Source organism: Melanostigma gelatinosum, assembly GCF_949748355.1.
Source record: "Melanostigma gelatinosum genome assembly, chromosome: 17".
NCBI classification, from domain to species: Eukaryota; Metazoa; Chordata; class Actinopteri; order Perciformes; family Zoarcidae; genus Melanostigma; species Melanostigma gelatinosum.
Genome location: NC_136650.1, coordinates 5747402 through 5769994, shown reverse-complemented (window position 1 = coordinate 5769994; position 22593 = coordinate 5747402). Strand labels below are relative to the sequence as shown.

The 22593-nt window shown below is 44.1% G+C and overlaps 3 protein-coding genes across 5 annotated transcripts; 2 read left to right on the top strand and 1 right to left on the bottom strand.

Annotated features, from left to right (window-relative positions):
- Positions 1 to 829: 829 nt before the first annotated feature.
- Positions 830 to 8323, bottom strand: usf2 (upstream transcription factor 2, c-fos interacting). The gene is made up of 11 exons (XM_079287489.1): positions 7686 to 8323; positions 6954 to 6994; positions 6597 to 6712; positions 4831 to 4956; positions 4027 to 4183; positions 3838 to 3925; positions 3513 to 3557; positions 2937 to 2995; positions 2679 to 2770; positions 2080 to 2208; positions 830 to 1278 (listed from the first exon to the last, which is right to left on the bottom strand). The coding sequence occupies exons 1-11, from the start codon at positions 7721 to 7723 to the stop codon at positions 1189 to 1191; spliced, it is 981 nt and encodes a 326-aa protein (XP_079143615.1). The 5' UTR covers positions 7724 to 8323; the 3' UTR covers positions 830 to 1188.
- A 2878-nt stretch (positions 8324 to 11201) lies between these two features.
- Positions 11202 to 17975, top strand: LOC306790933 (lamin-A-like). Of its 2 annotated transcripts, none has more exons than XM_079287487.1 (13): positions 11202 to 11332; positions 11821 to 12174; positions 13091 to 13247; positions 13733 to 13858; positions 14005 to 14175; positions 14435 to 14560; positions 15130 to 15350; positions 15466 to 15739; positions 15924 to 16031; positions 16130 to 16249; positions 16339 to 16395; positions 17223 to 17420; positions 17528 to 17975. In XM_079287487.1, exons 2-13 carry the CDS (start codon positions 11837 to 11839, stop codon positions 17561 to 17563), a joined length of 1932 nt encoding a protein of 643 aa, XP_079143613.1. In that variant the 5' UTR covers positions 11202 to 11332; positions 11821 to 11836; the 3' UTR covers positions 17564 to 17975. The 2 variants fall into 2 exon arrangements, with proteins under 2 accessions (XP_079143613.1, XP_079143612.1); XM_079287486.1 differs by having other exon boundaries at positions 17220 to 17420.
- Positions 17976 to 18451: 476 nt separating this feature from the next.
- Positions 18452 to 22583, top strand: naxe (NAD(P)HX epimerase). Of its 2 annotated transcripts, none has more exons than XM_079288332.1 (7): positions 18452 to 18585; positions 19734 to 19921; positions 20036 to 20144; positions 20339 to 20449; positions 21051 to 21161; positions 21505 to 21652; positions 21859 to 22582. In XM_079288332.1, exons 2-7 carry the CDS (start codon positions 19749 to 19751, stop codon positions 22056 to 22058), a joined length of 852 nt encoding a protein of 283 aa, XP_079144458.1. In that variant the 5' UTR covers positions 18452 to 18585; positions 19734 to 19748; the 3' UTR covers positions 22059 to 22582. The 2 variants fall into 2 exon arrangements, with proteins under 2 accessions (XP_079144458.1, XP_079144459.1); XM_079288333.1 differs by having other exon boundaries at positions 18465 to 18528; positions 21859 to 22583.
- The last annotated feature ends 10 nt before the right edge of the window (positions 22584 to 22593 follow it).

Below are 22593 nucleotides of genomic sequence, written 5' to 3'. Positions count from 1 at the left end.
CTCTTCTGTCGGCAGCAACGGTTCCCAAAAGTTCAGAGATTAGGGAAGATTGTGGAAAAAAACAAAACACCTCAGGTACCCACGACAATGCAGCAATACTAGTGAGCCAATCAGAGGCTGGTCTCAAAACAAAACCCCAACCTCTTTCAGTGCATTTACACCAGTGACCTATTAAGCAGATATACAAACAAACTGTATTTTAATGCCTTGAAAATCATCATTTGTCTTTACATTGCACCTGATGTGGCCACCAGAGCGAGATGGAGACTGTGTCAAGACTTCATGGAGTCTGAACCACTTTGCCAATTACCTGAGCTATGTGAACGCCGAGATTCTCACAGTGGCTTCTATTAAGGCCTCGCACTGAACATATAAGCTGCACGCCTGTGCCTTCAAATCTGCTTTGACTGTCAGACATTTGTTTTGTTTTGCTTAGCGACCTTTGATGATGTTTATAGAGTTTGGGAGCACTGCCTGGTGCTTGGAGTGTCAGGGTAAAGTCACCTCAAATTGCACACAGATCAACGATATATACACGCGATCCACTGAAAAATATATCTGATTTGCCCATTATGAGTTTGTTGTTGGGGGAGGGGGGGGGGGGGGGTAAATAGTAGTAGAATCAGCTTCTCTTTCTGTGCACACATTCTTCAAACACAAATAAATTAAAAAGCAAAGAAGAGCTATCATTCGAGTCACATTTAGTAGTTTCAAACACAGCAAAAGTATATATATATATATATATATATATATATATATATATATATATATATATATATATATATATATATAAAAAAAAAAAATTAATAAAAAAAAAAGGAAAGGAGTAGAAGTTTGGCGTACGATAAAAAGGTGAAATCTTTAAAAAGGAAATTTTTCTGTGGCGGGTTAATAATTTAAAAGTAAAAAGAAAGTTTGGTGGTGGTGCTGTGCGGAGGTCCTTTCAAGCAGAGGCGAGAGGTTCATGTAGCTACACAGTAAACGGATTTCAGAGCGTTCGGGCCTCGAACTGCTGGAGGAGGCGGCGGCGGCCTCGAGTCCAGCGCTCTTCTCGAAGCCCTGCTCCCGTGTTTTTGTGTGTGTGGTCCAATCTCAGCTGGAAATCGTCTCTCGTTCTTCCTTCCCTGGCATTGTTCAGGTGGGCGGGACGATGCGACGCCGTGCTCGTGACGTTTGTCAAGTCCACGGTCACTGTGGCGTCGCATCTCCGTTGACTTCTACGCCGTGCTGCTGTAGCTGCGCTCGGAGCAGTGCGTTGTCGTTCTTCAGTTCCTCAATCTAGAAAAAAAACAAAGACAAAGAAGAGCGAATTAGAGGCATGGAGACAGAAATAGAAAAGTGAACAGAATAGAAGGGATTCATTTTCTTGTCCCGGTCAGAAACACACGAGCAACATTAAACGCAACAAGGAGAGAAATGCTTAAACCTATGTGCTCCCACTCTGCCCGCTTTAGTGTATTATTTGGTGACATCAATAATCGTTAACACAACAGAACAACATTCATGCTGGTCGACATTAGAATACGGCGTCCTATGTTTCTCCAGTGGACAGAGACCTTTAACCAGGCGACTCTTCCTCTGTGAGCCGACCTGCCAGAGGACCGGTGGAGGGGAAGGCGGTGTGCTTATGATGAATAATGCAGCAGTCACAAGGAGCTGACGGGATCGCATTTCACTGGAGTTGTACCTCGATTTCAGACGACTGACAAATCGATTAATTACAAGGTTTGCAGGCTGCTAGAACTTAACTACAGCCACGAGGGACACGATCCGTCTGCTGAGAACAACCCGCTGGAAGTGATTTCTGACTGTTGCTCATCGTCTAAGCAAACGGAGTTCATTAAAGCCATTTGGCTTTTTTCAAAGTCTTTCTATTAAGACTGATTCTATATTCATATTAAAACATTCTATGATGTTTACAAGCTTGAAACTGATAATTAATAACTCCCATACGAGTTGAACGCAGCATGAGTTACTAGAATGACATCGTCATCACTCACGTAAAGTACAACAGAAAGAAAAGAGAGGCTCTGGATGAGGAATGAATGAATAAATATATATATATAGTGGGAGGTTCACCTGTTGTCTCAGCAGCTCGTTGTCCATCTCGACCCGCTCCACCTCTTTGTAACTATCCTGCAGTCGCTGGTTGCTCTGGCGCAGCTCTCGGATGTAGTCGCACGCTTTGGACAGGATGCCTCCTTTACTCTGAGACACACGGCACATCGAAGGGGTTAAATATGACTCAGCACTTCCTTTTATTTCCCTACCATTGTGTCACTCACAAGAATCTTTGCCGAGCTTTCCTCTTGTGACTAAACCCTTTCAGATTCTCTCAGACAAACTTCTGGTTACTGCCACACACCCACCATGAATACTATTGGCTGTGGTTGCACCGGCTGTTTTAAATCTGACTTTCAGCATCTTTTATGCATGCATCAGATGAAAGGACAGGACGCACAGAAAGTATCACTGGTTCATGTGTCGCGGTGAAGACTTGGAGCGCAGAGAATGTAGATCACAGACAGTCCAGCACCGTGTCCTCCAAACCCTCATCTTTAGAGCCAATCAATAAACAGGCCGGGAGCAATCTGTCACGACGTCACAAGCTTTGGCAGATTCTACGGTCTTTTAGAGCGCGTCGTTGTGTGGAGGGATGAGTCCTGCACAGCACTCACCGCTCCAGTTCTGCTGTCTATGCTGCAGTCGGGGATGATTTTTGAAAGTGTGACAATCCAGTTGTTGATCTTGTCTCTTCTCCGTCTCTCCACTGTGAAGAAAGAAAGAAGCTGGTTTTAAACCGGAAAAACAAACTGTTAGACATAAAGTGTGAGACATTTTGAAACGGAGAACTTTCAGATGGAACTATTATCTGTGCAGCTTTTACAAAACACAAGCAGACAAGGACTTCAGCAGTGACACCAGCGCCCACGTACCTTCATTGTGCTGTGCTCGTCGCCTCTCGTCTCTGGGCGCCCGTGGACCCTCCACCTTCCTGTTGAGACACAGCACAACAAAACTTGAGAGTGAAATTATGAATACATTCGCAGATTTTCAGTGTTAACCAAATATAGAACCCCCGACTTCGAATAATGTTATCGTCAGATGCATCAAACTCGTTTTTTGAACTCCTTGAACTGGTCTCTGTCAGTCAGCTGAACCTTCAGGTCCTCTGAAGGGACAACGCTTTGTGGGATTCAGTTATGTTTCCACCTCCTTTGCTAGGAAGCCCCTCAATAACATCTGGTGCTACCAATTGGATTTAGTGTAGGTACATGACATACAAACCAAACAAAAATCCACTTTAAAGTCAGGTTGTAGTGCAACAGAATAGGAAAAACGCCATTTGGGGAGAATACGTTTGCTAATTTTAGCAAAAGGGACCCAGTCACAGGATATTAACAGCCTCACGCTGCCCGTTAACTAAACCTGTGAACATACAACAGGAAGGTGCCAACGATTGATTAGTGGGTGGGGTGGGGGGGGGGGCGTATGTGAAAAGTTCTTCTCACCAGTTTGAACCGCCATGCTGCAACATCTCGCTTTCATCAAGGTCTCTGGGGATGGCAGGTAAGTAGGACACAGTGTGGTTTTCATTTTTTTTCAAATGATTTTTCTTTTTGTATTTTTAGGTATCTTCATTTGTACACACAACGACAAAACTAATCACTCCAGCAAGGGGAAGGAAGAGGTAAAGGACATCCGAGCCATTAACATGGGAGGAGGAAGGGGGGGGGGGGGAGTCGGCCAAACACGTGGAGGGAGAGAGAGAGAGAGAGAGAGAGAGAGAGAGTGTTTTTGGTAACTTCAGGGATGGGATGAATGTGTCATACTCACGCAGTGTAGGTGTGTGTGCGTGGCGCGATGGTGCGAGGGGCCGTCGCCTGCAGCACCTCGGGGGGGCTCATCATCACGTAGAACTGGCCTGGGTTTTAAGAGACAGAGATGAGGACTAAATAAAAGTTCCACTGACGGCTGGACTTCTGAATTTGGATTTTGGTGTCGGAGCCACTGCCGCTTGCTCACCTCCCGCCTGTGCTATCGTTGGGTCGGAGGCGGCCTGCACGGACACGGCTGTGCCATCGCTGACGGTGGCGGCGGGGAAATAAGCGAAGCGCGTCTCGCCTCCCACGGTCTCGCCGCCGGGACTGCCCCCGTTACTGAAAGGGTTCTGGATGACAGCCTGGCAAAAGGGTGGAGTCAGGGACAAGTCGGTCAAACAGGAAACAAACAACGTATAATATAGGACTGAAACGAAGTACTTTGAAATGATTATTTTATTTTAATCTATTTGTTTGCATTTCAGAAAATGTTTTATTCCATGCAATTTAAGCAAAATAATTCAGGGGGATTTTTCTGAGGAAACCAATTAGTTGCTAATTTAAAGAGTCTTATTTTCTTCTTTGTTTTTTTTTTACTATTGCTCTTTAATAAGGCAAACATATTTATTTTCTGATTGCTCGATTAATTGATGGAATACTCGATAGAATACTCGATTACTAAAATAATCGACAGCTGCAGCCTTAATAGAATATATAGTAAGACTGTGTGTGTCACATTGCCGTAGCGGTTCTGAATCCAGTCAGTCCATTTATCTTTATTATCCAATAGAAAAATGTTGCTGTAGTTCGAGGCCCAAAACTGGAAAAAGGAACCAAAGCTTTGAGTCCTTCCACAGCGGGACAGACCGGATAGACAGTACTACATGTCAACACATTCGTGTGAAGTTCAACACTCGGCTCTCCCTTCCTTTCTTTCTTGTCCAAGTAAAGTATTTGCAGACCGTGTGAGTCAGACTAAAGTTACACTTCAGAAGGTTTTTTTGCTCACCTGAGCCACAGCCTGAGGGGCTCCGGCAAACGCCGCGGTGGAGACGACGCTGACAGCTCCGGTCCCATCAGCTGCTGCTGCTGCTTCCAACTGCTCGTCGGTCACCTGAACCACGCGGTACGTCACCTGGGGCCAGAGCAGAGTAATGTCGACGCTTTTTATCTTTTTTAAATGGATTCTATTGGGTGAAAAAACAGAAGCAAACAACAAACACACTGCCGGCTTTACAGGCCGCCACCACTCTTCATATTTATATATCATTTCTGACATAGATTAGTCCCAACTGGTTGACTCTCTCAGTATTGGGCTGATTCTAAACACTATTTGGGTGTGTTGAGCTATTTTTAAAGCATGAACTTTTTTTATAGATTTGGTAAGACGTGTCAATATTAACACCAGCATTGAGTCATCACAGTACAGTCATATCCTTTAGTTTACAGCTGGAAAAACATGTTTAAAGTGTGCGGCCACTCTTTCAAAGCATAAATAATGAATAAACAACGACATTAAATACACGCGAGAGGTCGGTTTTTGAAGAACTACACATATCAAATGTCAATGTGATTTTGTTCGAGGTTTTCTTAACGTTACTTCCGGAAGTGAATCTGTGAGTTGCGGTTTTACTTCAGCTCTCCATAGTGAGTACAGTTAATATGAATCATTCATTGTGTAGTAGTTGTATCAATTGTTGTATGAACAGTTGTATGAACAGTTGTATAAACAGTTAGCAAACATGAAAGGGAACTTCGTGCTGTTAGCCAGTGAGCTAATGTAACAGAGTTAATGATTCCACTTGCCATCACTGGCCATTGGTTGCTAGTATTACTATATTATTTAAGTTATTGCTAATCCTTATCATTTTCATATGATTTCCTTGTTTAAATATCATTTACAACGTATCATTAGTTCCCCATGGAGACAAGTGGGTTGTGTGTAACAGCGCCCTCTGCTGGCTGCTTGCAGACTCTAGTGGTGCGCCTGGCTTTCATGAACTAGTCTGAAGCTGTTTTCATGGTAGGTTGACCTGTGACAAGCTCAGTTGTGAAATATCTCATTCAATGTATGTATGTATGTATGTATGTATGTATGTATGTATGTATGTATGTATGTATGGATGGATGGATGGATGGATGGATGGATGGAGATGTCTAGAAGTCCCTTTTTGTTCGTATGATTGTTTTAATTTATCATTTCTAGAGCAAATAGTTTTAACTGATTTAGCATGAGTAACATGCTAACCACAGTTAGCTTAAGTATTTGTCCCTTTTGATTTAACAGTGTTCCGGAGCTTGTGACCACAACGTTGTCTATGAGAGTCACTGAAGCTGTTCTGTCTTTTACCAGCTATATTCTGTCCGATGAATAAACGTCTGGTTGGAGCCATCAAAAGATATCGTGTCCTGAATTAAACACAACGGAGAGTACGCAACTGCTACACTAACTAGCTCACGTTAAGCTAACACAAATGTGCCATGATATGAAAGCTCTACAAAACATCCAGCGTAGCATATGTCTGTCATGTTCGAGCCACTCATTCCTCCGAGGGACAAAGTCCTACTCACGGATCATTTCAGTGATACTTTGTAGTAAACACTTTTAATCAGTGCCGGGTTGTTGTGATGTTGTAGCCTATATGGTGTAGCCGTTACATGTGTTGATGTTGCCGTCGCTCTTTTAAAATGAATGAGACTTCTTGAATGTATGGGCTGAAACTAACTAACATATAAACCACATTGTTGTGTAGAAGACAGGTCCTCCGTGCTCACCTGTCCTCCACTGTTCTCTGTGCGGAACTGGTACTGAACATTGTGGTCAGTGAACGCAGCCTGCGGGACACCAGTGATGGTCACTGCAGTCTGCTCCTCCGTCCCCACCGTCTCTCCTGCAACACACAGGGCAACATGTTTCAAACCTGCCCCAGGGCAAGAGCATCAACAACACAGATGTGAGAGGATTGCAACATGTCTGCAGATTAGGACTGCAGACATGTTTTTCTTTTACAATAAGGGTTCAAGATCTCAGTTCTTATGTGTCTCAAAAGAGGCAGAACCTGAATCGGCATCACATCGAGAAATTAAAACAGATTATTTGTGGTCTATTTTAGCAGAAAATGAGGCTCCCACCTTCCTGTAACTCCACCTCTTCTGTTTCCTGTTTTTCGTGACTAAAAAAAAACAAGAGAAAACGAAATTAATAATTATATGAATGTGGATCCAGATCTCAGTTGTGGGCGAACAGCGCCCCCAGGTGGTCACAAGAGGGGACAACGGATAAGACATCAAAATAAAGTGATGCATAACGGCCGTGCAAGCGTGACAGATATAAGGTTTTCTAATATAAGGCGGAAAATGTAAACTAATAAATCAAAACTGAAGCGGAAGTAGTTTGATTTACTGCACAGGGAGAGACAAACTTCACAATAAACTAACATTCTTAATAACACCGCCCCTCCTAGTTAGAGTTAAGCTTTATTAAACCCTAAAAATAGTTGCATTAGCTAACGTACAGTAAGAAAGCATTAATAATAAATAAATATCGCCGTGACAATATTGGCACAAATTGCTGCGGTGCATTCAATGTCTAGTAAATAAAACAGTAATCGGCATGTTACAGATTTGCAAAACGGAGCAGTTTTCTGCTGAAAAAATGTCTTTACGGATGCCGAAGAGCATCATCTCCGCCAGCTGCACTCTCTGATCCAACCAAAAACAACACACAGACATCAAACGTATTAAAAGGAGCATGCAGGAATCGTAACCGGAGCACTGGAGTTAGCAAAGAGAAGGAAAACATGGTTTATTTTAGGCCGTGTGAGGGAGCCATGGCTGAGCAGGAAGCGGCCGGCAGCCTCTCACCTCGCCGAGCTGTCCAGACTCTGCTCCAGCATATCCATGAAGGCTGTTGTGGGTGTACAAAAAAAAAACCGCTGATATTCAACGACACTGATTTACGGAGATGGAAGCGCTGATCACGGGGACAAACACACGGGTCATGTGAGGAAGACAGTCCAGGACACGTGAGGCAGCGGCCGGGCGAGGAGCTAAAATGGAGGCCGCTGCTGAGCGGGGAGGCGGTCGTCTGTGCGGAAAACACAACACAACACGCACAGAAAAACACTCTGTGTGTTCACGCGGCTACGGCGGAGGCGACGGTGCTCCGGTCGGCGGGGTTAAGCTCGTTATTGTAGATTAGATGAACTGCACGGTGCACGGACGGAAGATCATTTCCTGTGGAATCGGTTCGCTGGTGATGTGTTCGCCCTTGGTTTGCTCCGCGGCGCACAGCTGCTGTTTATCCGCGCAAAGCTGCGGGCTGCGACATGCGGCCAATAAGATGCGGAGTGGACTATTTTGTTCGTTTATAATGTGAAAATAAATGATTGAGGGGTTTTTGTTTTTGCACTGAAAATGTTGATTTGGCTTTGTGAGATTTCAGATATTGTTACCCAGCATTCACGTGACTCAAATAGTTTAGTGGTTAAACTGTAGTCTCGTGTTTGTTCCCGGTTTATTTACGCGTTAAAACCTCCACGCGCGTGGATTATTTGCCTTGCGGTTTTGAGGCAATGTCATAACTATATTACGCAGGCAGTATTCATCTGTACAGCATTGATCTGACAGACATTCTGCTCACTTCTTCTTTTTTTCTTCTTCAGGTTCTCTGCCCAGGTGACCGCGGAGATCCAATACGGGTTTTCCCACAAACCACATGACAGAAATCGTCCACGTCGAGCCTCAACCGCTCGCGCACACAGGCGTCTCATCGTTCACTGGTTTTATGTCGTGTCGCGACAGCTTGTACCTGTTTTTACTTTAAAACCAGGAGACGGGTTGAGTTTGAGAGCAGATAGAGGATCGTGTTGACTTTGTGCAGTCAGAGTCAACCTCTCCATCAAATTCAGCTGATGGAGGCGATCTTCATCTGTCAGCACAAAATACAGCAGAGAAAATTAAATATATATATATTTAAAAAAAGAAATGCAGATATATATATTTATATAAAAAGAATGTATGAAATATATGTGTATAAAAATAATCCACATAAATATATTATAATAAAGGAATGTGTGTGGATAACATCGAACAAAAAGTTCGGAAATTACTGTTTGGTAGATTATTTCTCTGTTGTAACAATTCTTCTTGGCAATACATGTCATACCGTTGGAAAGCCTGTTTATTTACCTTTCAAACGGTGCCCCAATTTTCAGGAACATGCATTTGTGGGATGAGCAGCACAGCTGAGTATGTGGGTTGTGCCCATGACAAATTTGCCAAATCTTCTCTGCCAATGCCAAACAGCTTCTTCTGCTGTTGCTACTGACTCTTGTTTGGTGGATTGGATGATTGAAGTCTTATCAGTATCAAGGAAGAAACAAGACATATTGGCAATTTTACAATGTATTCATTTAACAAACAGGAGCCTCAGTAGCATGGAAGAACCACACACAGCCACACCAGCCTGGCTCCTCCTCCTCATACTGGTCACCAGCCTGGCTCCTCCTCCTCATACTGGTCACCAGCCTGGCTCCTCCTCCTCATGCTGGTCACCAGCCTGGCTCCTCCTCCTCATGCTGGACACCAGCCTGGCTCCTCCTCCTCATGCTGGTCACAAGCCTGGCTCCTCCTCCTCATGCTGGTCACCAGCCTGGCTCCTCCTCCTCATGCTGGTCACCAGCCTGCTCACACACTGCTGTGGGATGGCATTCCACTCCTCAAGAAGGATTTGTAGCAAGTCAGCCAACGTGGTTGTGTTGGTCACTCCGGCACGAACAGCACGCCCAAGCTGATCCCACAAGTGTTCAATTGGGTTGAGGTGAGGACTGTTGGCAGGCCATTCCATCCATTCCATCCCAAACTCTGGAGGTAGTCTCTGATGAACCGCTCTGAGGGGGCGAGCGTTGTTATCTTGGAGGATGGAGTTCGGTCCCAGACTGGAGAAATGGGATTGAACAGGCTTTCCAACGGTATAAAATGTATTGCTAAGAAGCATTGTTACAACAGATAAATAATCTACCAAACACTCATTTACGAACTTTTTGTCCGATGTTTATATGTACAAAATAATGTGTATGCATAATTTATAAAAAATGTAGATATAAAACAATGTATGTACATATGTTGACGAAAAATTAATGTATATATATACAGATAATGTACAGTATGTATGAATATATATATTTATAAAAAAATATATATATTATAAAATAAAAAACATTGCAGCCTTATAAAGTAGAGTTGAAAACAACATAGTGTGTGATAAGAAAGAAAGAAAAATGTAATCAGCTGGAACAATTCTGTTGAAATGTGAAATACTGAGTGATGTCATCTCTTCTGTTCTGAAAAAATCCTGCAAATGCAACATGAAGGAAAAATCACTGTCTCCCACACTCAGGCCTTGACCCTCAACAACCTCCACATTCACAGCAGCAGGGCCCGACACGTTCATTGACACATTTAAAATGATAATTGTTCAAAGAAACTGCCTCTGGTATTGAATGTTAAGAAGAAAAAGACAACCATGGTCCGCTGGATCATCCGATGGAGATGTGTAATAATTACAGTACATTCTTAAAAATGAATTCATCATTTAACCCCTTCTTAAAAAACAAACACTATCCCATTGTACTCAGTATATTCTGTATCAGCTTGTTCCTCCTCCCTCTTCATTGAAGCCGCAGAATGTAGTTCACGCTGAGTGAACTACAGGACTTCAGGTTATTACAGTTGCACATTCCTGTCACTTTCATCCAAACTTCAGCTTGAGGTTTTTGTTTGTTGGCTCACTAGTGAGTCACTTAGCTTGCAATGGGTTGAATGGGTCTGCTAGAGCACATTTGTTTGTTCTTTTTCAAGACAATTCTTTAGGGACTTATTGCCCCCCCCCCCCCCCCCCCTCAGTGTATGTAAGAAACATATTCCTGAAAACTGAACTGACCTTTTAGACGTTTTAATTCAAGAATAAGGACGTTTGATCAAATCATTGTGCATAAAACAGGCTTCAGGCTCTGGAAACTTAGTTTGAAGCTGCTCTGTGTCTTTTTCATTCGAACATACAGAAAGGAAGCCTGGTTAGAGCCAAACACAGCGAATGAATAGAACTCAACCTTTAAAATGATCCCTTATATCACATGGCATTGTGCTTTTCTTTGAGGAGCCGGTGACTCATTCATTCAGATTGCACACCCATTCCAGTGGGTGAGAGACATAGAGAGAGAGATAGAGAGAGAGAGAGAGAGAGAGAGAGAGAGAGAGAGAGAGAGAGAGAGGGAGGAACAACCACCTACCAAGTGCCAAACTTGAGGCCAACCTCTCTCCTCCCATCTCATTCTTTCCTATATGGGCAACCTCAGATGTATTTGCAGACAGTGCAGTAACAGACCGAACCGTGCTGGAGAACTAAGAGGAGGAACTCTGATCACAAAATAACGACAAGGCGATTAACAGAGAAGTCAACGAAAGTATTCGGAGCAGAGATTCATCTTCTTCTGACCGGCACTAAGAAGGTAAACCGTCCTGTCAGCTTTGGCAGTATTTATGCAGAGACTTTCATTTAATTTCAGGGTGGAGTCGACAACCCCTCCCATGTCTCTTGATCAATTATGCTCTTTGTCTTTTGCACGTTTTATGTCTGCACTCAAATGAGTTTCTGGAAACGTGCACACTTCAAAGAGATTTCAGGGTTTTTTTCCAATTCTAAACTTGCAGTCATACTCACAGAGCCGCTTTCCCTTCAATGTAAAAATCTCCTTGGAAGGATTTGGCATGTGTTTCATTTATTTGAATACAGTGGATGTTGAATGAAGATTTGTAGACAGAACTGTGTGGCCAACTTCCTCCATCCTCCTATGTATTAATGATAGCCTGCACATTGTACAGTCCAATGCCAATAGATGCATTATACATCAGAATAAATACATCCTGTGCATTTATTGTGCATGAAAAGAACAAACTTTCAGAATAATTGAGCTGGTAATCCTGTCTTTTGTTTCAGGAAAGATAGAAGTAAAATGGCAACACCCAAAAACACCCCCCGAGGTGCCAACTCACCGCTGTCCCCCAACCGCATCACCCGGCTTCAGGAGAAGGACGACCTGTGCAACCTCAATGACCGGCTGGCCGCCTACATCGACAAGGTGCGCTTTCTGGAGACCGAGAACGCCGGCCTGCGTGTGCGCATCACCGAGTCGGAGACCGAGGTCAGCCGGGAGCTGTCGGGCCTGAAGGCCGCCTACGAGGCCGAGCTGGCCGACGCCCGCAAGACTCTGGACTCTGTGGCCAAAGAGCGAGCGCGCCTGCAGCTGGAGCTGGGCAAGCTGCGGGAGGACTACAAGGAGCTGAAGGCAAGGTGGGTCGCAGCACAACGCAATCCAAATGAAGGAGCAATGTCTCCAGACTGTCAATTACAGGGATTAGGGTGAGGGGGTGGAGGATGCTTTAAGGGGTTGTCTCAGCACCTTAAAGCCCCTGAATCCCTTAGAAGCGCCCATGTGTGTCTTTACAATTAAAGTAGACTAAAGAAGCTTTTAAAGCTTTTAATATTCCTTTTTACTTATGAAAAAAGATTTTACCCAGCGCGAGTGAGAGTGTTTGCGAATGTCCAACATGTCATCATGCGGCCCACAGCAGCAGAACACAATTACTCATTAGCTTTGAATAGCCGATGCTTTTATTTGCCCACACCCTGCGAGGCCTCGGGGCCACTCCCTGGCTTCAGCATCCTCCTCATTGCTCACTGCAGTTAGACGTCGGGCTCCTTCCCATGCTGCCACATCCAGACACCGATGACTAACTCTTTCCCCAGTTTCCCCTCCTTCACCACAGCAATCATTATGCACACAATACGTGGCAGTGTTTACAGGGCTCCACTCTTGCCTCCATTATTTTTCCATAAATATTGAGACGACGGGGCCGACGTGTGTTTGGCAAAGCCGAGCCGTTGCCATGGCGTCGTCTCAGCTAAACACCAACGGCTGTGGTTTGTGGCTAGCGCGTACGTGGGACTGGACGAGGATCATTGTGGCCTGTGAGTCATACTCACCGAGGTCTTTCCCGTTGCTATCCGGGCTACATCCTAATTCAAAAATAGCTCACATTTATTTCATTTGACTGCGTGAAGGAAACTGTAGTAATTCAGTTTCCACTTGGCCCGTTGAGTTACAAAGCAAAATGGACGTTTGTTCAGTGGGACGTCCTGTATCAATACTCATAAACACATCCAGTAAGATGGAACTTAACGCCTGAGACTCGTTTTGTCTTTGCAGGAACACCAAAAAGGAGTCCGATTTGGTCGCAGCGTTGCAGAGGCTCAAAGACTTGGAGGCTCTGCTGAACTCCAAGGACGCGTCTTTGACTACGGCTCTGGGAGAAAAACGAGGCCTCGAGGTGGAAAACAGGGACCTGAAGGCGCAGGTTGCCAAGGTAAACTCAAACCCACGCTCAACTCGTGGCTCCGTGGAAACACATCTGGGGTCAATCTTTCTGCAATTAGTTAGCCTACGAGCTCACCAGCTCTTTGTTTGTCCCTCATGCTCCTCTGTTTTATTCCACTTCGTGGTGATCAGCGATAGCTTATCAGAGGCCCATTTTGCAACCCTATTCTTGCATTTACCACGAGCTTTTCTTTATTTTGGAGTTTTTACAGTGGAGTTTTGAAAGCAAGCCCAGGACTTTTCTCGAGTAAAAATAATATATAATATTCAGTGTTGGTGTTTGAGCAAATGAAGGTTTTCTTTGCTGACTTCAGTCTTTCTGTCATAGCTTCATGGAGATCGGACATGCTGATTAAAGAACACGACTCTCTCATTTCTCTTGGCCTCTTAACTGTATTTACTGCACATTTCTGCACTGTGAATGTTTGTACGCTGCTTCGCACTAATATTCTGCTCCTGTTGTGCTTCTCTCAGCTGGACACCAGTTTGGCCGATGCCAAGAAGCAGTTGCAGGATGAGATGCTGAGGAGGGTGGACGGAGAGAATCGCATCCAGACCCTCAAGGAGGAGCTGGAGTTTTCGAGGAACCTTCACTCTGAGGTCAGAATCCCAGAGAACAGCTCTTATTACGTATAAATCATGTTAAAAAGGAACTTTCTCGACTTCTTTTTTTTCCTTTCACATCAGCATCGACCTAACATGTATTGGTAGTCGGGAGTGAAATTGCTTTTGTGATTGTCCAAAAGGAACTGCGGGAGACAAAGCGGCGCCATGAGTCTCGCATGGTTGAGGTGGACAATGGCCAGCTGCATGATTTTGAAAGCAAGTTGTCCGAGGCGCTGACGGAGATGCGCAGCCAGCACGAACTGCAGATCAAAATGTACAAAGATGAGATCGAGAAGACCTACAATTCCAAGGTAGACCATCAGTTTTACTACAGTTGAAATGTTTTTAAAAAACAACTGAACTCGATTTTGTGGTCTTCAATGGAAGATAAAATATATGTAACCTGTCAAAACATTATAAAAAACTAAAAATGCACTGTTTTGGCAGGACAGTTTTTGTTTTGGAGAAGCCACAAACTGGTCCCAATGAAGCGAAATGAGATCCAGACTGCAGAGATGTTTGGCAATTTGGATTGAAGTCATGCTCTACCTCGTTGTTTCTCTCTGTCAGCTGGAAAATGCTCGTCAGTCAGCGGACCGGAGCAGCCACCTGGTTGGGGCAGCACACGAGGAGCTCCAGCAGACCCGGATCCGCCTGGAGTCCATGTCCAGTCAGATCAGCCAGCTGCAGAAACAGGTGACCTGAAACGAGCAGCTCGCACAAATCGCATTCAGAGTTCTTATTGGGACTCATGCAAGATGCTTGTATCGGCACAATGCATTGCATCATGATGACCAGCCACAGACTGTATATAAGAAGTGAGCGTAGTCACTGTGACGTCACCCATTGGTTTGTTGACAACCGTTTTGAAACCTTGAGTTCTGCATTTTGGCGGTCGCCATCTTGTTTTTTTGCAACCAGAAGTGACTCAAGAGGGTGGAGCGAAGGACAACCAGCAGCTGAATAACACATTTTTAAGTGACCAAAATGTTACAATTTACTTTCATGAACTCAGAACACACTCAGAACACAGTGTGAAAAAGTTAAAGTCGTAAGACGAAAACACAGACAACTCCCAGACCGGACAACACCGTTAACGAGTCATTTTCTCATAGACTTCTATACAACCAGAGGAGTCGCTGGTTGTATAGAATGCTGGTCATTAGAAGGAATACAAGTTTAAGGCACCTCCACATTGGCAACCAAAATGAAGCTGTGTTCATTTTGATCTGACAATAACTGTGTTATCCTTCTGTCCGATCCAGCTGGCGGCTCGCGAGGCGAAGCTAAGGGACCTGGAGGACGCCCTGTCTCGAGAGCGGGACACCACCCGCCGCCTGCTGGGGGAGAAAGACAGAGAGATGACCGAGATGAGACAGCAAATGCAGCAGCAGCTGGATGAGTACCAGGAGCTCCTGGACGTCAAGCTGGCTCTGGATATGGAGATATGTGCGTACAGCAAGCTGCTGGAGGGAGAGGAGCAAAGGTACGTTGGCCACTCGCAATGAGTTTATCTGACAAAATAAGAGTCTTGCCTTTCCTCTGTGCTACAGAGTTAGACATCTTCTCCGCCTCTCACACTTTTGTGTTTGTCCTTGTAGGCTGCGTCTCTCCCCCAGCCCCCCGCCCGCCAAAATGACAGGGAGTCGCTCCTCTACCTCAGGAGCTACCTCTCGCTCTGTGCACTACAGCGCTCAGAGCTCTCCTGCCAAGAGGCACCGCCCCAACGACACCGACAGCGAGGCCTCGAGCATCGCTGGTGGAACTGTTGCTCGCACTCGCATCGCCCAACAGGCCTCAGCCAGCGGGCGGGTCACTGTGGACGAGGTGGACCTGGATGGGAAATATGTCAAACTCGGCAACAAATCAGATGAGGTGAGATGCTGGGATGATTTAAGTGCTGGAAACTAAAGATTTTTACTGTCACAGTTGAACACTGTGTGTTTGGTCAATTAGAGCACTTTCCTGACATTGCCATTGGAGGCCGAATTAGACTTGGAGAATAGCACTCGGAGGACTCGGAGGATGTGACACGCTGACTTTTTATGCAACCCACCAGGATCAGAATTTGGGGAACTGGCAGGTGAAGCGGCAGGTGGGGTCCGGTGCTCCGATCATCTTCAAGTTCCCGGTAAAATTCACTCTTAAGGCCGGCCAGAGGGTCACGGTAAGCAGCACCTTTACTCAGCACAATCACAAGTCAAGAACAGCGACGAACACAGTGACAGATAATTCACCCTATTATACCTTTACCACGGCTGACAGATCTGGTCCTCTGGTGCTGGCGGAACCCACAATCCTCCCTCTGACCTGGTGTGGAAGACCCAGCCCTCCTGGGGCACCGGAGACCTGTTCCAGACCACCCTGATCAGCGCCAACGGAGAGGTATTATAAATTCCCCATCAGACTTGTGGTACTTTATTTGAACCTTAAGTTCTATTTAGTTGTATTATACACTGAGCTTTTTCCTCCAGGAAATGGCAATGAGGAAGGTCACACGCACACAGTTTGAAGAAGAAGATGACGACATGGTGAGAGCAATTGTATTGATCACAAATACTACGCATACCGCAGATATTCACCAGATGCTTAATTTTGATGATAAATGGAGCTGGTGCACTTTGAATTAGACCAACAACACCTTGAGAACACTAAACTGTGATCTTCAGCATCCTGGAAATATTAAATTAGCTATTTTAACACTTCTAAACAATCTTGGGGTGGAACAATAGATCAGGGCGGGCTAGTAAAGTAAAATCATTTTAATATTGGAAATTGGCCTTGTGCACTGACATGATGCAGAGACATATAAACAACCTGAACATCTGTAATGCAATGTTGATTTCTTTACCCATTCTATGGTCAGATAGAGTGGAACAAAGACCATATTTTAAGCATAAAAATATTTTTTTGGTAAATACATTATTATTATACGGTAATATATAGATTATTTTCTGAATTAACTAAGTCATCGTTTTGTCTATAAATTGTAAGAAAATTTGGAAAAATGCCCATTCACAGCCAAAAAAGCTTGTTTTATAGTCGTCCAAAACACAAAGATAAATGTGCTTTCAATAAATACAAAACACAAACACAAATCTTCACATTGAAGAAGTTACAATCAGGGAATATTATTCTCCTCTATTATCAAAATAGTTGCTGATATAATTGTATGTTCATCAGCTTATTGTTTAATTTGTTGTGTCAGCTTTAGAGTTTAGTGAAGCATTCTGCATCCCCTGAAGATATCCCCCAGTGCTCCTTTCAAAATAAAACAATCTTTTGAGGCCAGCAATCAAAGATGCCTACAGAATGTGTTCTCGTGAAACGCTCGGATATTAACGCCCGATCTCAGCAGGTGGCTCACAGCACCTGTGGAGACAGCGAGTACAACCTGCGGAGCCGGACAGTGGTCTGCGGCTCCTGCGGACTTCCTTCAGACAAATCCGGCGGCAGCTGCTCCGTGAGCTCGGCCTCTCGCTCCTTCCGCAGCGGAGGGATCTCCGAGGGTCTACTGCCGCACTCCTACGTGTTCAGCGCCAGCACCCCTCGCAAGGTGGGCACTGCAACACATATGGCTTCCTTTGAAAGTGTTGTAATTGACAACTTCTCTGCCTTTATTTTGATTTCGTTGATAGTAACTTTGTCGATCTTTCCTCTTAGACTGGAGCCAGAATGGAGAACTGTCCAATTATGTGAGCCACCTGGATCCACGATGAAACACTTCAACTCTATTCGTTTTCAGTTATTATGTCTTTAGTTGTTGTAGTTATTAAGTTTAGTTCATGTACTTTGGAATCATTTTCAATTATTCTATGCAATACAACTTTATACTGCTTTTTTATAATGTACATAATCATGCTTATGAAATATTTCCTTGAATATGAAAGATGATGAAAACAGTACAGTGGCAGATCAAATCATCACTGTCTTATGCTAGTCATATCACAGTAGATTTACACTCTGTGAACATGCAGCAGGGTTGCAGTAAATTCATTTGTGTTGACTTATTTAGATTTTTAGAAAATAGAATTAGCTTCTGTAGTTAAAGTAAAGTTGTTACAGGTCTGCAGAATGTTGTGTGTTGTTTTGCTGATAGCAATAAACATGTTTTCAGAATTTGTCTTGTCTCGATAATGATGTGATCGACGAAGTACTTGCAGTATTTGCACTGTCTTACTATAGTACAGAAATATTAGGTTGGGCAGGCTGTTTTAATTGTGGGGTTAACTCTATGTGATTTATTTTTAGTTTGAATCGTCCAATAATAAGAAATCTCCCAAAAATACGTTATATAACAATACAAGACTCGGAAAGGGGTCATTATGTGTGATGAGTAGCCTACTGATTTTAAACAAAACAAAACAAAACAAAAAAACTCATATGCACTTTCACCCAAGTAGCAAGTAATCCGGACTTTTACCTCTGTGCATAGAGGTAGAATTTCTACTTTTACTTCAAATGAATATGTATATTCTGCTTCCACTCCTGGCCATGCTTAAAACAACACTCAACAATACCCTACCTGGTACATGCTTTCTTCCTGATCGGACTTTTATTTTGAAATTAGAGCAGTGTTTACATTATTTAAAACCCGGAAGTGGGAGACACTGTTGGGCTGCAAGTGTTGTTGCACTGCATTTTTATCTGTAAACTACTGATCTGTAAGTTGAGAACACGTGCATGTGAAGTTATTCTAAAGAACGGCTTGCTAGCATTTGGTGAGTGTCATCGATAATTTGTCATGAACGCTGACAAAGTCAAGCTCGAGCTAAACGTTAGCTAGCAACATACAACAACTCAACAGCCAGTAGACCAACAACTTCATATTTATTGATGCTTTCTTTCGTTTATGAACTGTAACTAAACAAACGTCTATAATAAACATACTTGACTCTTCCTGTCATGTCCGTCAAGGGCTAGCTAGTTAGCAAACGCTAGTTGCTTGCTGCTAAAGTTACCACGTACACAGTGTACAACAGACATACACGCGTAACATAATGTCAGCATGGCGTGTATGATATGATATGAACTTATCAAGAAGTAATCAAGTTTATGTTGCAGTATTCAAATAGAGCTCCATGTTATAAGGTGAAACTAGTTCTCAGTGTTCACTACATTTTGTGGCAGAATTGGAGATTTTTTGAGTGTTTTTCTTTTTTTATGGTGGAAATTAAAACAACTGAATTGTTAATTTGTCACTCTTTATATTAATAATATAAATATTGGTAGTAAAAAAGTCTTGTTGATTTACAGAAATGTCGATAATCTGCCCTTTCTCATGTAAAAAATGCCCTGCTCTCCAGCTTCCCAAATGTGAAAATCAACAGAATCATAATCAACAGAATGATAGATCACAAGTGTTCAGTCGGGTGTTAGGTGTCCTACTGTACTTGGCCACGATCACTTCATTGCAGTATGACTCTGCTGGATCACTCAGCCCTGATTTCAAGTCCAGACTTTGCGTAGTAAAATAGAATGTGCTCGGGTATCGAGGCTCTTTGTCCCGTCTCTTCCTGTGTATCATATTGAGCTGAGAGCACCGGGACGATCGACTTAATTACCCTTCGGGGACTGTGAGTGCATGGCCTTGCAGGTGTATGGAGGGAGCAAAGCAAAATAGAAGCCAGCAAGGTAGGATGTGTAGGAGGCAGCGGTGTCAGCAGCCCGAGCAGCAGGGCTTTCATAAGTGGGGGAAAAAATGTACATCCAGACAGATCATAGCCTGCAGGCCTCGTTTCGTGTAAATGTTTCTTGTCTAATAGGCTCCACAGTTCACTTCTATCTGCTGGTGAAGTCATGGGTTCGATGTGGGGACTAGCTTCCTTCAGTTCAGGGTAGATCACTGAGGTCTCGTCTGTCCCAGCAGTTAGGATCCACCTGGATGTTGAGTGCGCGGGCTCTGCTTGGGATCGGCTTCCTGGTGACCTCAAGGGCCGCGGCGGTCCTCGCTCAGACAGGGACATGTCCGCTGTCCGCTGCAGCTAACAACCGCAAGAAGGACTGTTTCACTAGCAGACCAGCATCCACCATGGCCAAGACCATCAAATATCTCTGGTGAAGTTTTACATCTTTTATTCAGAGCAGCAAAAATATTTACAGAGTGTATATATATATATATATGCGTGTATACATAGACTGTCCACACTGACCTGTTGATGCTCCACACAGGCAGGAGGAGGCCCAGCACATTGATGAGGAGCTCTTCAGTGAGTACGGCTTCAGCGTGGACCAGCTGATGGAGCTGGCTGGACTCAGCTGTGCCACGGCCATCGCTAGGGTGAGACGTCAATCAGGGCTCTTATTTTGAAATATTAAATACACCAGGTTTACAGTACATGGATGCGTCTAAATGAGATTACTCACTCGAAGCATTTCTCTTCAGAAGTTGCTGTAAAGAAAATCCTCTTTTCCTTGTCCAGTACCAGTTGTGGAGGATAGATATGTTCTGTGTTTTTTTTCTTTCTCCGACAGGCTTATCCAATCACCTCCCTGGTGAAGGCCAGACCTTCTCTGCTGGTGATTTGTGGACCTGGGAACAACGGAGGCGACGGTCTGGTCTGTGCACGACATCTTAAACTCTTTGTGAGTGGCCTTCACTTGAGTGACAGTAAGATACTCTGCAGCAGTGGTGGAAATTAACAAAGTACAGTTCCTCAAGAACCTTTGAGTTATTGTGTTAATATTTTAGGGTATTTTGTACTTCTACTCCAGTACAGTTAAATAACAGTGATAGCTACTAGTTATTTTGCATAAGTTGCAGATGGTTTTTTTAAACAATACATACGATAAGCTTCTAAAATGTGCGTTTTTGAGTGGAAAGAATTCCCCCTCTTGACTGTCCGACTGTCAGACCCCTGCTGCAGTATAATTTGAGTTTTTTAAAGGGACTCTGGTGCTCCGAAACACGACCGGTTTTGTCCACAGGGACCGCCAAAATCAACACAAAATTAAAGTTCCTGGTAGTAGCTTTAAAACAGACTGATTGGATTGGATTCAATCCTTTGGCAAGATTCTGACTTCAGGCGGTTAAGTTGTGCTTAAACACCATTTAAGGACAGTCAAATCCTTAGTGGCAGCTTTGAACCAATCAGCATTGGATTTTTACAAACCCGTCTGTGCAGGGTGGTAAATAACTTTGCTTGGTCAAATTTCAAACGATGAAAACAAATCTTTCCTCCTGCAGGGTTACGAGCCCACCATCCTGTACCCGAAGAGGCCAAACAAGCCTCTGTTCCAGGGCCTGACCACGCAGTGCCAGAAGATGGAGATCCCCTTCCTGACTGAGATGCCTGAGGTTTGTTTGCCGTTAATCAATAATGCAGTCAGTGCTATCCACAGGGGGGCGAAGACAATTCCTCCTGCTCATTGTGTTCATGAGTGTGCATTTTATATCACGCTATGCGGCTACTCTATTACACATCGTTAGCTGTAGCTAAATGAGGCTGCAGTTCCGAGTAGAGGAAGCCTTATTGATCCCTGTGGGGGAATTAGGGTTGGAGATTGCATTGCAACGGACAACGCAGTCAATTATATTCTTGGTAACTAATGATGCAGAGTCATTTACTTATGCTTCCACAGTTACACATCTGCAACATAAATAAAATAGAAAACAATTTAAAAAAACCATGAATTCTCAGGCTGCAGTGATCGACGAGGCTTACAACCTGGTGATAGACGCCATCTTCGGCTTCAGCTTCAAGGGGGCGGTGCGAGAGCCTTTTGGTTCCATCCTGGACGTGCTGAAGAAGACGACCGCCCCCGTCGCCAGCATCGACATCCCCTCAGGTCAGTCCTCACTCACTGGAGAATATGGATGTCCCACGAAAGAGTTTCTAGTTAATTATATTAAAATACATTACAGGACATAGTTGTAGTTGGCAGTGGTGGAAAGGGTTTGATTTTACATGATCATTCATGTGTGTGTGACCAATGTAGAATATATATACTGGATTTTGACTTCCTGTTTGTTTTATTGTTCATACTTTTTTAAGGTTGGGATGTGGAGCAGGGCAGCGCAGATGGACTGCAGCCCGACATGCTCATCTCTCTCACTGCTCCCAAGAAGTCTGCCAGCTTGTTCAGGGGACGGTACCACTTCCTGGGAGGCCGGTTTGTGCCACCGGGCCTGGAGAGGAAGTACCAGCTCAACCTGCCTCAGTACCCCGGCCTGGACTGTGTGTTACAACTGTAGGGGACGATGCACCGAGGGGTCAATGGGAGGAAGAGTGTCTCCTATAAACACTGTGGGGGAAATAATTCTCATCCACCTTTTTCCTTTTTCTTTCATGATTTGGATGAGAAGATCGATACCGCTCTGACGGCTATAGCGTAGCTTAGCATAAAGACTGGAAACGGGTGTAAATGGCTAGCCTGGCTCTGGAAGCGTACCAGAACTTCTAAAGCTCACACGTAGCTTGTTTGCTTTTATTTATATGCAAACAGAAATGTAAAAATAACTGTTTGTAGTTGCACATGTTCCCTCGTGATTTCCTCTAACTCCAGCTCTGTAGTAAACGCACTGACATGAGAGTGGTATCAGTCTATCAGTCTAACCTTTGGAAATAAATCCAATAAATGTTGGGAATTTGATCGGTTCATATTGAGTGTATGGTGACGGCTATAAATCCAATATGGCGCTTACGATAGAGCTTTATTAACTCTCTGGAGGATTGTTTTGTTCAAAGCACAAAGCTTTAACGCGGTGGTTGCTTCAGCGACATGAAATT

Excerpts from the sequence above, each read along its gene's own strand:
- usf2 (XM_079287489.1), bottom strand. The coding sequence starts at position 7,723 with ATGGATATGCTGGAGCAGAGTCTGGACAGCTCGGCGAG. Across the intron at positions 2,996-3,512 it reads CAGCATGGCGGTTCAAACTG|GAAGGTGGAGGGTCCACGGG; the intron begins GTGAGAAGAACT and ends GTGTCTCAACAG. Across the intron at positions 2,771-2,936 it reads ACGAGCACAGCACAATGAAG|TGGAGAGACGGAGAAGAGAC; the intron begins GTACGTGGGCGC and ends CTTTCTTCACAG.
- LOC306790933 (XM_079287486.1), top strand. The coding sequence starts at position 11,837 with ATGGCAACACCCAAAAACACCCCCCGAGGTGCCAACTCACCGCTGTCC. Across the intron at positions 13,859-14,004 it reads CGAGGAACCTTCACTCTGAG|GAACTGCGGGAGACAAAGCG; the intron begins GTCAGAATCCCA and ends ATTGTCCAAAAG. Across the intron at positions 14,176-14,434 it reads AGAAGACCTACAATTCCAAG|CTGGAAAATGCTCGTCAGTC; the intron begins GTAGACCATCAG and ends TCTCTCTGTCAG.
- naxe (XM_079288333.1), top strand. The coding sequence starts at position 19,749 with ATGTTGAGTGCGCGGGCTCTGCTTGGGATCGGCTTCCTGGTGACCTCA. Across the intron at positions 21,162-21,504 it reads TCCTGACTGAGATGCCTGAG|GCTGCAGTGATCGACGAGGC; the intron begins GTTTGTTTGCCG and ends ATGAATTCTCAG. Across the intron at positions 21,653-21,858 it reads CAGCATCGACATCCCCTCAG|GTTGGGATGTGGAGCAGGGC; the intron begins GTCAGTCCTCAC and ends TACTTTTTTAAG.